Below are 15154 nucleotides of genomic sequence, written 5' to 3'. Positions count from 1 at the left end.
CCATAGACTCCATAGACTGTATGGTATTATCCCGCTCTGTGTGTGTGTGTGTGTGTGTGTGTGTGTGTATCTATGTGTGTGTTGCGTAGCGACGATAACAAATATTAACGACATCTGTCATAACTAGGAAGCGACTGAGAAAGGATAAAATAAGAATCCATTACCATTTTATCATAATAAAAAGTTGTATTTTCATTAAATAGTTTCATTTTGTTATATTGGAGCCCAAAACCGGTGTTGTGTAATATTCGGTTCCTGTGTGGGTGGAGTTTACATGAATATTCAATAGTTCCCCTGTTGTGGGCGTGTCCTGGAAACAACGCAAGCGAATGGAACTGTTTTGAACACCTAATGAAGTGTCAATGTTAAGCTTTGAAGCATGATTTGCAACAGTGTCAAAACAATGCATAGTTTGGTTAATATGATAAATTGTCTAACTTTTTGCTTGATTGATTACAGGCACACAGATAAACAATCAATAAGCTAATAACCTATCTTACCTAATATAGTTTTTACTCTTTGGTGTGTTTAGCTTTTTATATATTTAATTTGTGGGGCTTTATTTTTAATTATATATATTGTATTGTACAATACAATATTATATTGTAGATTCCATACATATTAGTTACATTAAATGTTACTATGACAAGTACAGAAGTAATTGCGTTATGAATATAACTCAAATTGAAAAGACGAGGAAAGTTGTGTGAAAGTGTGCATGTAGAACGAAGCAATGCAAAATTAAGTGAGTGTCTGAGATATTTATTGGCACTCGATGAGAACAGCCTCCTTGTTTCCAGGACACACCCGCAACAAGGAACTAATGAATATTCACGTAAACTCCACCCACGGGAACAGTTTTTCACAGGAACCGAGTATTACACAAAACCAGTCATAAGGGTCAATTTTTTGAAATTGAGATTTATGCATCATCTGAAAGTTTAATAAATAAATTGATGTATGGTTTGTTAGGATAGGACAATATTTGAAAATCTGGAATCTGAGGGTGCAAAAAAATCTAAATATTGAGAAAATCATCTTTAAAGTTGTCCAAATGAAGTTCTTAGCAATGCATATTACTAATCAAAAATTCAGTTTTGATATATTTACGGTAGGAAATTTACAAAATATCTTCATGGAACATGATCTTTACTTAATATCCTAATGATTTTTGGCATAAAAGAAAAATCTATAATTTTGACCCATACAATGTATTGTTGGCTATTGCTACAAATATACCCCAGCGACTTAACACTGCTTTTGTGCTCCAGGGTCACAGATAGCATTGGCATTAAATCACAAAAACTAGTGAACTGTAGGAAGGTAAAACACATTTTTTATCAATTAATTACAGCCTTGATGAGCAGAAGAGACTCCATTAAAATACATGAAAAATCTTAGTGATCCCAAACTTTTGAACGGTATATACACTCTCACACAAATGTGCACTCACACACGCACACACACACACACACACTCACTCACTCACTCACTCACTCACTCACACACACACTCTCACACACACACACACACACACACACTCTCACACTCTCACACTCACACGCACTCACACACACACTCTCACACACTCACACTCTCTCACACACACACTCACGCACATATATATAACAAAAACAAGTAGATAGAATGGAAAAAGACTTGAGAAAGCTAGTGTTATAGGCCTTTTTTTAAAGAAAGCAAGCAGTTAGAAAACGAATAGAGAGAGAGCAAGTGTTAGAAGTCAACAAATAGATCAAATAGAATTAGAATAGAAAGTGCTAGAGATACTGAAGTTAAATGAGTAGTTATTTAATAAAAGATCAATAATCAGACATGATTGTGGTCTGGCTAGAAGATGTGAAATGTGTAGCGTTATTTTTCTCTGCCATGATCCACATAAAGATCACTGACACATCCCTGCTAGATGAACCTCTCGTTTTTGTCTTTTAATTCTCCAGAAAAAGAAAATGAAAGAACAGAAGCAGATGGCAGATGAGTGTGATTCACCGACTCCTAAGAAGAGGAAGGTTGAGAAGATGCCCACCGAGTCCACAGACACGAACGGAAACATGGACACAATCCAGATCAAGGTAACTGCTTTCTTCTGATTTCAGATCTCATGGAAGTCATAATCATTGTTCTGGAGCACGTGTCTTTAACTGAAATCTCTGTACAGCTGAAGAAGAAGAAGAAGAAGAAGGCAAATGTGGAGGACGTGATGGGCAACGGAGAGCCTGATAAAGCATGTGTGTCAGCTGTAGATACGCCTGGACCGTCCAGCGAGGACTCGGACAGCGAGCGCGAGAAAGTGTGTACAAGCCTTTATTCCTCTGCTTCTGTTCAGAATGAGCTGCTCTGGGGCCAGCCGTTCAGACAGAACCCGAGCAGATTCTGGCCATCGCATCACATCTAGAAAATGAGTTGTTCAAAAGAAGCAAAGCATTCTGAATTCAGATTAGATCTGGGTTTTGATCTGGATTAAATCCTCAGTTTGTGCTGTTCAAAATGCTTAGTAAGATTGGGATACTTTTGATCCAAAAAATAAATGGGATTATTCTGATCCCAGCAGAAAGGTGGATTTCAGGAACAAAAATGTAATAAAACTTTAAAACTGGTCCAAAAAATACAGCATTTGTAACATGCAATATATCCCCAAATCTCTAAACAGCTGTCAATATCAAATAAAAATAGTACATTTAATTTAAAGTTTGTTTTTTTAAATCACTGACTACATCGGCACAATCATCAGAGATGGAGCAGTCAGAAGTAGTTATGTGTGTAAATGCAATGCGAAACATTGGTATTATTCCTCCATCACTATGTCCCTTCAGGGGCTCCGTAGAGCTCTAGTAATCCAGATTTGGAAATCTGAAACCGTGTGTATCTGGATCAGGGTGATCCAATCCAGTTTTGCTTTGAAAAACCTGCACTAAAGTAAGATGGGTTCCCTGATCCTGGATCGCAAAACATGGGATTTCCAAATCCAGCTGAACATCTGGCACCTGGTGATTTCTGACGATCTGCTCATGTCTTTAGGAAACCCCGGAGCAGAAAGAAGGAGCCTTCTCCAACTTCAGGATCTCGCAGAACACCATCACACTGCTGCGGGGTAACGCTGCACACACGGCCTGCAGGGGGATCTGCTGAAATATGCACTGGGACTGTATTGTGAAATATCTCTTTCTTTTAGCCCGTGGTGTTTCGTATCTCTTTGACATCCAAGTGAAGACCTTTAACTCGGTGTATGATGGGAAGGATGTCATTGGCCAGGCGAGGACCGGCACGGGGAAGACCTTCTCGTTTGCTGTCCCTCTGGTGGAGAAGCTGCAGTCCGCAGCGGAGGACAGGAGAAGAGGCCGGGCCCCAAAGGTACTGCAGTCATATGATGTGTCAGTGCACGATATGCACGCCATGAGATATACAGTGCTGCTCAAAAAGTGCACTCGTGAGGATGCTGCTGTTCTGAAAAACACACGATCAATGTTACTGCTTTAATTTACTTTTGATGAGTAACCCAGAAATAGTGCAGAGTCACTATTCGCAAATCACAGCAAGACGTAAAAATGCTTTTAATGCGAGTTTAAGTTCATTCTCATTCAGTTTTTTAAATGCATGATGCTTAGAGAGGCCCTGGAGAGTGTGAGCATGCCTCATTTATGTACTGCCAGTCAGAATTCTGGATGCATTGTTTTTATCAAGCTCATGTGGTGCATTCTGGGATACTGAAGGATGAAGGAGGTCATGCATGTGCTGGTTTGCTAAATCAACTACTGTGTATTGACAAGTTAAGTTAATCATTTGATACAATGCACTTATTGTGTACATGTTTTGCATTGTACTTCTATTCTAAAATATATGTGTGTGATGACATATAATTAGAGAAATGAAGTACACATCTATAATTACACCGTTAAACTTAACCAGACCACCAAACCTGTCCCTAACCTTAAACCGCATCACACCTCAATAGCAGCATCTTGCAATACAACGTGAACACTATAAGTACATTGTACCAAACAAACAATATTTTTAATGCGAGTACATAGTAGTTAAAGACGCCTCGTGTAGAGTCAGTGGACCAATCATTCAAAACTTAGCTTTGTGAAGGCAATTCCTGTGTTTGTACAGTTTATGTTTGGCTACAAATGTCATGTTCGTGCATTTAAGCAAAAGCCTGTAGATCTAAAGGGGTTTTTTGGATCTTTTTTTTTTTATTTTTTTTTAAATGTATTTTTGGCATTTGTGCCTTTTATTAGGATTAGGGTTGTGTACTGTTCACATTGTAACTGGTATCAGTGCCTTTTTTCGGTACTTTACTCTCCGTGTAATAACACAAACATTTATTTCAGTGAAAAAAATAAGTCCAAAACTCTCAATTTCAACATTTTGAACAACAGGACCCTACAATCTTTTTTCTTTCTTTTTTTTAAAGGCTGATTTATACTTCTGTGTCGGACATAAGTCACAGCCAATACAGCATCATCTTTTCTAGATTTTGCCTAAATGTAGGCTACTATACAATAGAAAAAATCTATTAATGCTTTAAAGACATTAAAGTATTTTGTTAAGATATTTAAAAATGTTTACTGCATTGTTAAAAAAAAATGTGCGTTTTGAGGAAGAAAAAAAAATGTTTACAAACATTATAAACACAGTTATTAGTTTCTCTCCACAACAAACCCTCTAAAGTTAAGGCTGTTAGGCCAGGGCTGTCCAAACTGGGTCCTGGAGGGCCGGAGTCCTGCAGAGTTTAGCTCCAACTTGCCTCAACACACCTGACTGGAAGTTTCTGTGCCTAGTAAGAGCTTGATTAGCTGGTTCAGGTGTGTTTAATTAGGGTTGGAGCTAAACTCTGCAGGACACCGGCCCTCCAGGACCCAGTTTGGACAGCCCTGGTTTAGGCTATAAAAACGTCAATCCAAAAACACATTAATTTAAGGTGAAACTGATGCCTACCCCTCTCATTCGGCACAAATCCAAATGTTCGCGACGTATCTAGATGCTAAAATATAATTTATTATAGGCTAGGCTTTGTACATTCCTCGATGTAAAGCATCCTTCACTTCGGCTATATCAGCTCAGTGAGGCGCTGGTCATGCTGAACGCAACAGATTGTACAACGGAGCAGTGCGACTTTTTATACGTTTATTTAACTGTATTTTATTTTGATAACAAACAGGCTGCAATGTCGCAAATATATGTTGTGTCTGTGTGCGCGTGAAACATTCAAAACTGTAAAGATTTGCACAATAAAGAAAACTACTTTCTGCCGTCTCGTTTTCCTTTCCGAGAACTTTGGATCGCGTCACAATGAACCATAACTCAGCACATTTTTATCTTTCGTTTTGTTGATCCGTCAATGATTTAAGTGAGATATATTTTGTATATATGCCTATATTCCTTTTTATGTAAGCCTATAGTTTATATGATGTGATGTCAGCGTCACATTTGCATAGACCGTACTACTGGAATTCCTGATTGGTTGACAGCAAATTTCAAATATTAAATGGAACGATAAAATAACGTTATTAACCGGTTAATGGCCATTTCAAATTTTCGATTCTGTTCGGAACTATAAAATTAGGTTTAGTTTCTGTTTCTGTCAAAATTTTGTTCGTTTCCGGTTTTCGTTTTCATTCCTTGAACCGGTTCAGAGCCCTGCGTAGAAATAGTGCCTGTTTGTTTTTTTGGATCTTGAGAAATGAATTTGGTTGAATGTGTGCACAGCTTTGTCCAGTATGATATGAATGTGTGATGTGTGTCCACACAGGTCCTGGTTCTGGCGCCGACTCGTGAGCTCGCCATTCAGGTGGCCAAAGACTTCAAAGATGTCACCAGGAGACTGTCTGTTACGTGCTTCTACGGAGGAAGCTCATACAACCCACAACGTAGGGCTTTAATCATCATAGTAATAACTGTAACTGAATGATCAATGACAGAAAATCATCTGTAGTTTAATTCAGTCTGAAGTAAGAATGGAAGTAGTATAAAAAAATAAATACAAAACTACAGTTTGGAGATGTTTAATAACCTGCTGATTGACTTGTTGTGGCATCAGTGGAAGCGATCCGCAATGGCATCGATGTACTGGTGGGCACGCCGGGTCGAATCCGAGACCATCTGCAGAATAACAAGCTGGATCTGTCTCAGCTGAAGCACGTGGTGCTGGACGAGGTGGACCAGATGCTGGACATGGGCTTCGCCGAGCAGGTGGAGGAGATCCTCTCTCTGTCCTATAAGAAAGGTAACCCACACATCTGATGCTCACATTCACATTGTGTTCGTCCCATGAGAAACTATAAGCTAAACCACCCAGAGTCATGAAAGATGTACATTACTCTGCGATTTGGGGAAAATATCAAATTGCAAACTTTTTTTTTGACGGATATTGCGATTTTATTTTTGCAAAGTCAAGCTTCAGCTTAATATTGTCAGTATTGTGCAGCACAGTATGGGCTTCGTTACCCTGCTAAAAAAAAACAAAAAACAGTAGAAACCATCACTGAAATTCTTATGGTTTCCATTAAATCAATTCCTTTTTGTAGTGTGTTTTGGGCATTATTCCAATAGGAATGTCTGTTGTTCTGTTGTTTCCCATCTGCCAGATTACATCCCATCAATAGAATCCATCAGATACCAGTAGACACCATTATAGCTTACATTAAAGCCGATATAATTCCCTTAAATCCATTACATTTCCTATTGTGTTTTGGGAGGGGTTCTATTGTTGTTTTTCAGCAGGGAATCCTACCTTTTTTGTTTGGTGTCTGTCATTTCGAAGCCGAAATAATCTCATATTACATAAGTTTTTCTTTAGTATTAATTTGCCTAACTCTCGATCTGACCCTGTTGTCATAATCACAGACTCTCTCTCTCCCGCTTTCTGTTTGTTAGTTGTTGTTGTTTTAATGGTGTGCGTTCCCGCAGTTGGCTAGAGCAGTGCTGATTGGGGAGAACGGAGGTGCGCTCGCTCTATTGGTTAATGAGACTCAAGGCTGCAAACTACTCAACTTTCAGTGACAACTCAGTTTTTTGAGGTCAGAATAGGTCACCTATGAGATTTGCTTAGATTCAATGAGAAAGTGGGGGGGGGGTTCTTGCAAGAGTTAACAATGAACTGAGGCCGGTTGCATAAACAAACATTAAAGCCGATATAATTCCCTTAAATCCATTACATTTCCTATTGTGTTTTGGGAGGGGTTCTATTGTTGTAATTTTGTTTCCTCAAGGCTGGTCATAACTTTTTGAGTTCAGTTATGAAAAGGCAGATTGGTCTTGTTTGTATTGGAGAAGTAAGACTGATTTTCTCTTGGCAACTTCTAGTTGGTCAATCTAGTTCTTAAGACACAGTTTTAACATGGTGGCTAAGTTTATGCAACTGGCGCCTGGTTGTTTCAATGCGTTTTGTATAGTATTTTCTTTACTTTTTACTTCAAAAACTATGTCTAAAAAGGGTAATATTTCATGCATTTGAGGTCTGAGATGTGGGAACACTGAAGAGAGTGTAAGCAGAGTCTAATATTATAATATTCATCTTTATAACATGGGATTTTGGCCAAATATATTCAATCTTGATTTTTGTAAAATGTTGCAACAAGATGCTAAAACAAAAGTTGGTTTTTTTGTGTGAAAAATTACAGTTTTGGACATATAAGACAATAAAAAAGATTTGTAAAAATACCTTAAAGTAACTACAAATGAGCACGTGAAGCACATTTCTAAAAGAAATTCTGTGCAATGTTCCCCCCTCAGCTGTTTGCATCTCAGAGTGATATCGTGTCCACATCGCAGGCTTAGCGATTAGCAAATCTCAACGTCTCATCACAATTCCGATTAACGGCACAGCCCTAATGTACATCATGTTTCCAGAACGTCTCTTTGCGTCTCTGAGGAGGATTTCTGAACTCTTCTCGTGTAGATGCAGAGGAGAAGCCGCAGACGCTGCTGTTCTCAGCGACGTGTCCCTCCTGGGTTTACGACGTGGCCAAGAAATACATGCGCGCTCAGTGCATCCATGTGGATCTCATCGGGAAGAAGACCCAGAAAGCCGCCACCACAGTCGAGGTAATGCAGTGAGCCTGCTTTGTGAAAATGTGGGAATGCTCCCAACATGAGTCAGTAAATATAATGGTGCTCGTTAGTCAGAATAAAGGTCTTTCTGAAATCCAGACGTATAAAGACAAAGAATACATGTGGTTTGAAAACAAAAACGGGTAGTTAAATGATATCTTCAGCTAGATCTGTCACAGTGTGTCTACAACATTACATCACAATTACACAATTTCATAATTATGCCCCGTCATCAGAAGTGGATCGATCCAAAGGTCTCTGTACAGTCAGCCGAGGGTTTCCTCCTCTAGGTGCCGACAGAGTCATTTATATATTTGCATCTAATGTGATGAAGGACAAGAAAATTGCATGCAAAACTTCATTCTGCTTCAGAACAAACTTCTCATTGCCTTTGCGGTTTGCCGTTTGTATTTTTTTATTGCAGTGTGTAACTGATTTGTAATGATGAATTATTGCTGTCATTCATCCATTATATCGAGCAGTTCTAGTGTTTATTGAATCGTTCGATGCTTGTGTTCTGGCGCGCAGCACCTGGCGATCGCGTGCCACTGGTCCCAGCGGGCGTCAGTCATCGGCGACGTCGTTCAGGTGTACAGCGGCAGCCACGGCCGGACCATCGTCTTCTGCGAGACCAAGAGAGACGCCACTGAGCTCTCCATGAACGCATCCATCAAACAGGTGCAGCACTGCGCACACCTCACCAGCACTGCCCATGTTTATATGGAGACCTGACGTCATTCTGATCGACTAATACAAATGTAGTGTTTATATGAACGCTAAATAATATAAATAACGCTAAATAACGCACACGATTTCTACTTCACTGTACATGCGCACTAGGGCTGGACAATAAATCCATGCATCGTGATTCTGAGATCTTCTGAATGCATGGCGATTCTCTCTGGAATGGATTCTGAGCTTAGTTTTTAACAGCAGATGGCGCACACTCAAATGCTCACGAAGAAGAGTGCTTGTGCGTTCGGCTGAGTCATGTAAGTGGTTAAGTTGCACATTGGCTTTTATGGCGCGAGATTAACGTAAACACAGCCCACTGTGAACATCCTTGTAATTCGCTTCAACCTTTTTGAACTTTATGAATGATTATTTTAGGTTCAAGTGGTGCGTGTGTAAGGGTTTGGAAACCAGCAGAATACGGCTAAAAGCACGCAGCGCCATCTGCTGTTCAAAACTAAGCTCAGAATCGATTCCAGAGAGAATCGATGCAGAATCATTTCTCGCTTCGCGATGCATCGATGTATTGTCCCAGCCCTAATGCGCAGTACTGTCCTGTTTCGGTTTCCAGTCCGATGAAAGGTTTACATGTGCGCTCCATTGAGTTAGTAATGATCTACGGTCAACATGTCAGTGGGATGGATTAAGGTGTTTGCATGAAGGCTTGTCAGTCTGATTGCTAACATGATTTGCTTGCTGCTGTGTTTAACTCTCCTGTGTCCGTCTGTGGTGGTTCAGAGCGCGCAGTCGCTGCATGGAGACATCCCTCAGAAGCAGAGAGAGATCACGCTCAAGGGCTTCAGGAGCGGCACGTTCGAGGTGCTGGTGGCCACTAACGTAGCGGCTCGCGGCCTGGACATCCCAGAGGTGGACCTGGTCATTCAGTGCTCTCCTCCAAACGTGCGTCAGTCCCACCGCTGCTGTCCTCTTTTACTTCAGTCACACTGGGTTTTATGTTGATTTCCTACACTCCCTAATTCAGTTCTACTTATTCTGTTTCCTACATTTGGTAGGTTCTTTTAAATGTTTCTTTCATCTGTATTTTAGCGCATGTTTATCCTATTCCTTGATGAGTCCCTGCTGATAGTATCTCTGTAGTTTAAGATGCTCTGTAACAGCTTAAGCTTGTGTTGTGAGTGCAGGATGTGGAATCATATATCCACCGGTCTGGACGGACCGGCAGAGCTGGAAGAACAGGCATCTGCATCTGTTTTTACCAGCGCAAGGAGGAGAGCCAGCTCAAGTTTGTGGAGCAGAAAGCGGTGAGACGTTAGAGGAGTGAATATGGGTTAACCAACAAATGATAGATAAACCATGTGATCAGGCAGATCTGACGACAAGATATTTGTCTGAATTTTAAAAACAATTCAAAAAGCTTTGTTTTTCTTTTTTATTATTATTATTGTATTTAAAATTTGTGACCCTGGAGCACAAAACCACCAAGTCGTAAGGGTCATTTTTTTTAATTTGAGATTTATGCATCATCTGAAAGCTGAATGAATAATCTTTCCATTGATGTATGGTTTGTTAGGATAGGACAATATTTGAAAATCTGGAATCTGAGGGTGCAAAAAAATCTAAATATTGAGAAAATCATCTTTAAAGTTGTCCAAATGAAGTTCTTAGCAATGCATATTACTAATCAAAAATTAGGTTTTAATATATTTACGGTAGGACATTTACAAAATATCTTCATGGAACATGATCTTTACTTAATATCCTAATGATTTTTGGCATAAAAGAAAAATGGATAATTTTGACCCATACAATGTATTGTTGGCTATTGCTACAAATATACCCGTGCTCCAGGGTCACATTTTAATGACAGAATTGAGGTAAATTGTGACACTTTTATTGGACCGAGATGTCCCAGTTGTCCTGAATCAAGCCCGAATAATGCCTTAGCTGTAAATGAACCACTGTGTCATCAGCTGAGCGAATGATGGCTGGTTAATAGCCGCCTGCGTCGCTAACGTGTTTCGTGTTCGCCTGCTGCAGGGAATCACCTTCAAACGGGTCGGGGTCCCGACGGCCAACGACATCATCCAGTCCTCCAGTAAAGACGCCGTGAGGTCCGAGATGCTCAGATTAATCATCACGCTGATGTGCATGCAGAGATTAATGTTTTATTTACCGTGAATGTGATGTATGCTGCTGCTGCAGGTTTCTGGACTCGGTCCCGGCCGTGGCGGTGGGGTATTTCCGCGAGGCGGCGCGTGAACTGATCGAGCAGCGCGGGGCGGAGGAGGCGCTGGCGGCGGCCCTCGCTCACATATCAGGAGCCACCAGCCTGGAGCAGAGGTCCCTCATCAGCTCCGACGCCGTACGTCTTCACATCACACCACAGCAAACACCTCACACAGCACAACTGTCTTTCTACAGTTAATGCAGAGTTATTGAATCAGTGTGAAACTCAGCAGACGTTTATGAAGCGTGTCTCGTTCTGTCAGGGGTTCTCCACCATGATACTGAACTGCTCTCAAGAAATGCACAACATCGGTTTCGCCTGGCGTGGCCTGAAGGAGCAGCTCGGGGAGGGAATCGATGAGCACATCAAACGCATGACCTTCCTCAAGGGCAGGACGGTACGTGTTTACTAAAGCCAAGACGGCATTTAGTGCTCCTCAGTCAGGACAACATACAGTCGCTGGGATGCATTGCCAAAACGTATGATTAGAAACTAATGACCGCAAATATGACAGAAAAATTGCAAAATTAAAGGAACATTTATATATTTGAGTTTGCCTGACTCTCAGTACATCTGAATTATGGGTGTGATAGTGCATTTTTCTTAATAGATTTCTCTCTTTTTTTTTATTCTGTGGTATGAAAAAGCCCACACTATTCAACATCCAGTTCTCCTATACGCATGACCTTCCTCAAGGGCAGGACGGTACGTGTTTACTAAAGCCAAGACGGCATTTAGTGCTCCTCAGTCAGGACAACATACAGTCGCTGGGATGCATTGCCAAAACGTATGATTAGAAACTAATGACCGCAAATATGACAGAAAAATTGCAAAATTAAAGGAACATTTATATATTTGAGTTTGCCTGACTCTCAGTACATCTGAATTATGGGTGTGATAGTGCATTTTTCTTAATAGATTTCTCTCTTTTTTTTTTATTCTGTGGTATGAAAAAGCCCACACTATTCAACATCCAGTTCTCCTATAATAATAATAATAATAAAACGATAAAACAAAAGCATAAACTGATCAGTAGAAGCATGCACACACACTATGCCATTACAGTGAATATGCATCGAGATATTGCTTGCAACACTAAGGTTTGAGGTAAACATATGGGCGGTTGTAAAGGTGCATTTAATGTCTCAGAACAGTTATTTTAATCGAAATGAATACTCTGAAATATTAATGTGAAATAAATACACGTACATATTTTGATATATGCACACACAAAGGTCAGGACAGGCCTTTATGTAAAGTGGAAATACTCTGCATTTGAATTTAAAATTATTAAACATTTACAGTCAGTGTGAGCATCAAATGCAAGTATTGTATGCTAGGAAAAATATGTTGTTCTTACAGTCTCTATATCATATACAAAGACCTCTTGAGCTGCGGATATCACTGATGAGTTTCTCTGTCCACAGACCTGATGAATAATCAATGATGGATTTTGTTGATCATCTATTACCAGTTTTATCAATTAGTTCTGTATTATTATTGATTTATTTTCACATATTACTATAACACATTTGCATATATACCCAAATTCTCACTTAAGGCGCAATATTCTGACTTTGTTATTTCTAAATCATGGTAGCATATAAATGACTAAATTAGCAGTGAGACTAGTGGTGTGTGATATATGTCGTCTGCAATAATATCGTAATTGTTGTTTTAACGATGTGCGATTTGACATTGAGTATATTGCAAAAACCATTCAAAACACCCCTACAGAGTGCACTCATACGTTACATGAACTCTAGTCTAGTGTGCGTATATTATAGTACGTTCTTTTACTGCATGATTCAATTTATTAAAATACCTTCAGAATGATCACAAATTCAAGACATTTTTTTCATCCAAAAATTACCATTACACTACTGAGATACTGATTTTTTACGGCACTTCAATACAAAAGAATTTAAGAGATTTATGTTTTAGACACCATATTTCCTGGTTCTGCATCTCTGAGCAACATGACGGTGATTCGTTCCTGAATGAATCAACCGTTTAAATTATTCGGTTCAATCGCAATGACTCACTTATTAACAGTGACTTGCTGCCACCTACTGGTGGTTTTAATTTCACATTTAAAATATATTTTTATTATTTAATTTCAAATAACTGTATTCAACGTTTTGTTTAATATATCAAAACATTATAAATGCATGTTAAATGTATTCATGTCCTGCGTTAAACGTAAAATATATTTTTATTATTTAATTTCAAATAACTGTATTCAACGTTTTATGTTTAATTTATCAAAACATTATAAATGCATGTTAAATGTATTCATGTCCTGCATTAAACAGTGAGTAAACACATCTAAATGCCTCTTCAGATGCAGCTTCTGTGTTTCTTCTGCATTGCAAAGATGAATTTAGTTGATACTGATTTCATAATACACTGATAAAATGTAGTAATTTGACTGAAAAGATGGTGCACACATTTAGAAAAAATGGCTTTGTAAAGGTAAAAATGCCCATAAAAGGTAAAAATCATTTTAAACTAGGAGTGTAACGATACACGTGTTCGTATTGAACCGTTCAGTACGAGGCTTTCGGTTCGGTACGCATTACAAACGGGACGATTCGTTGGAGTAATCCTATTACATTTGGAAAATAAAAGAGCTTAAAGTGTGTGAAATATAATGTACTCCAGGTTGTGACGGTGAGGTAGTTCGTTATAGTTTTCTTTTATTCGCTTTTAAATGGCTTGTAAATGCATGTGCGCATTTTACTTTCACTTTCGAATTAGCGTCAATTCGGCCTCAATTGATTAAATGGACAACAACAAGACAGTACGACAAACTCACATTAAACACAGAATGTTTAATTTATTAACAAAACGAGTACAAATACACCATGCTATAGGCCTAATATAAAATAACAAATAACTTAAACACTGAAAATCAGCAAACGCGGTGGAACCAAATAAATAAGAAACTAATGTTAAAAAAGCTTCCAAAATCATCTTAGATAAACGGCAAAGGTCAAAAGGCCTTCCAAAGTCTAACATATTTTTAAGATCATATTTTATGATGATAGTTTTAATAGAAAAAATTAAAAAATAAATCAAGGAAATTTCTCTGGCATTTCCTTGTTTTTGCTGTATCAGTGACACCGCTGTGTCGTATCGAACCGAACCGTGAATTTTGTGAACCATTACACCCCTGTTTTAAACTTATTGGGAAAGATTAATTTCTATCACTGCTGTGAACTGACCACCACACAGAATATGAAAAATATCAAAAACTTTGAGTCAGCTGTCCACGGCAGTCCTTAAGATGCCAGCACATTAACACACTCTGCAAAATATCGTCTAATTATCGTCATCGATAAAATCCCAGAAAATATAATTTTTTGTCAATAATGGCACGCCCCTAAGTGAGACTGAGGATCTGCATCTCTGTTTGTTTTTGAGAGTTCAGGGCTTGATTTCTAACGGCTCCTGTGTGTGTGTTTCTCTCAGGGTGTGTGTTTCGACGTCCCAGCCAGCAAAGTGAAAGAGATGCAGGTATGACGAAGCGCTTGTAAAGCCACGCTGGAGGGACGTGTCTGTACACACTTCTTTCCCATGTGTTTGAGAGTCGCTGTGCGCTCTCGGGTTTCACTAGCGGAGGCTTGTGTTTCTGTGTCTCTGCAGGACAGATGGCAGGACGGCGGGCGCTGGCAGCTGAGCGTGGCCACAGAGCTCCCCGAGATGGAGCAGAGCATGCGGCAGAGCAGCGAGCGGTCCTCCGGAGGCTTCGGGGGACGAGGACGCCGCTCCTTTGGCTTCAGAGGCAACAACGGCTCCGGCGGCAGAAGAGCACGAGGAGGAGGCGCTGCTCAGAAACGCAGCTTCAGCCAGGCCTTCGATTACTGATCTGGACTCTGTCATGCTTTTACTGCCCTCTCGCTCTTTACTCGAGCCATCAAATACGCTGACTGCTTTTACTTGCAGTTGTGCTATTTATACAGTCTGTCCCGCTGATATTAAAGTGGTGTTTAAACTACACCGCGGCTGCGTTTCATTGCTTGTAAAACTCACTGGCTCTTCAGACGTGGGCTGGAATGACATTATCTTGAACGAAATCACATTGTGTGGTAATATGATTAAAATCTCCCGACTGTCTCGAGCGTGTCTTACAGTCTGAAAAGCGAAAAGCCTGTGATTAGT

At 39.7% G+C, this 15154-nt stretch overlaps 1 protein-coding gene across 2 annotated transcripts in view; it reads left to right on the top strand.

Annotated features, from left to right (window-relative positions):
- Positions 1-15109, top strand: part of LOC107680284 (nucleolar RNA helicase 2-like) — a 16205-nt gene extending 1096 nt beyond the window's left edge. Inside the window, exons 2-17 of one of the 2 annotated variants that reach the window (XM_016476110.1) lie at positions 1031-1034; positions 1957-2090; positions 2177-2308; positions 3037-3109; positions 3191-3369; positions 5771-5888; positions 6059-6244; positions 7919-8064; positions 8599-8748; positions 9541-9702; positions 9945-10064; positions 10801-10874; positions 10966-11125; positions 11253-11387; positions 14465-14509; positions 14639-15109. In XM_016476110.1, the coding sequence (XP_016331596.1) occupies positions 1031-1034; positions 1957-2090; positions 2177-2308; positions 3037-3109; positions 3191-3369; positions 5771-5888; positions 6059-6244; positions 7919-8064; positions 8599-8748; positions 9541-9702; positions 9945-10064; positions 10801-10874; positions 10966-11125; positions 11253-11387; positions 14465-14509; positions 14639-14860 (2040 nt within the window). In that variant the 3' untranslated portion in view covers positions 14861-15109. The remainder of the gene's footprint in view (positions 1-1030; positions 1035-1956; positions 2091-2176; positions 2309-3036; positions 3110-3190; positions 3370-5770; positions 5889-6058; positions 6245-7918; positions 8065-8598; positions 8749-9540; positions 9703-9944; positions 10065-10800; positions 10875-10965; positions 11126-11252; positions 11388-14464; positions 14510-14638) is intronic. The other variant, XM_016476111.1, reaches the window with a different exon arrangement.
- The last annotated feature ends 45 nt before the right edge of the window (positions 15110-15154 follow it).

This window comes from Sinocyclocheilus anshuiensis, unplaced genomic scaffold (assembly GCF_001515605.1).
Source record: "Sinocyclocheilus anshuiensis isolate Anshui unplaced genomic scaffold, SAMN03320099.WGS_v1.1 scaffold1274, whole genome shotgun sequence".
NCBI lineage: Eukaryota > Metazoa > Chordata > Actinopteri > Cypriniformes > Cyprinidae > Sinocyclocheilus > Sinocyclocheilus anshuiensis.
This window is presented reverse-complemented; position numbering and strand designations above follow the sequence as displayed.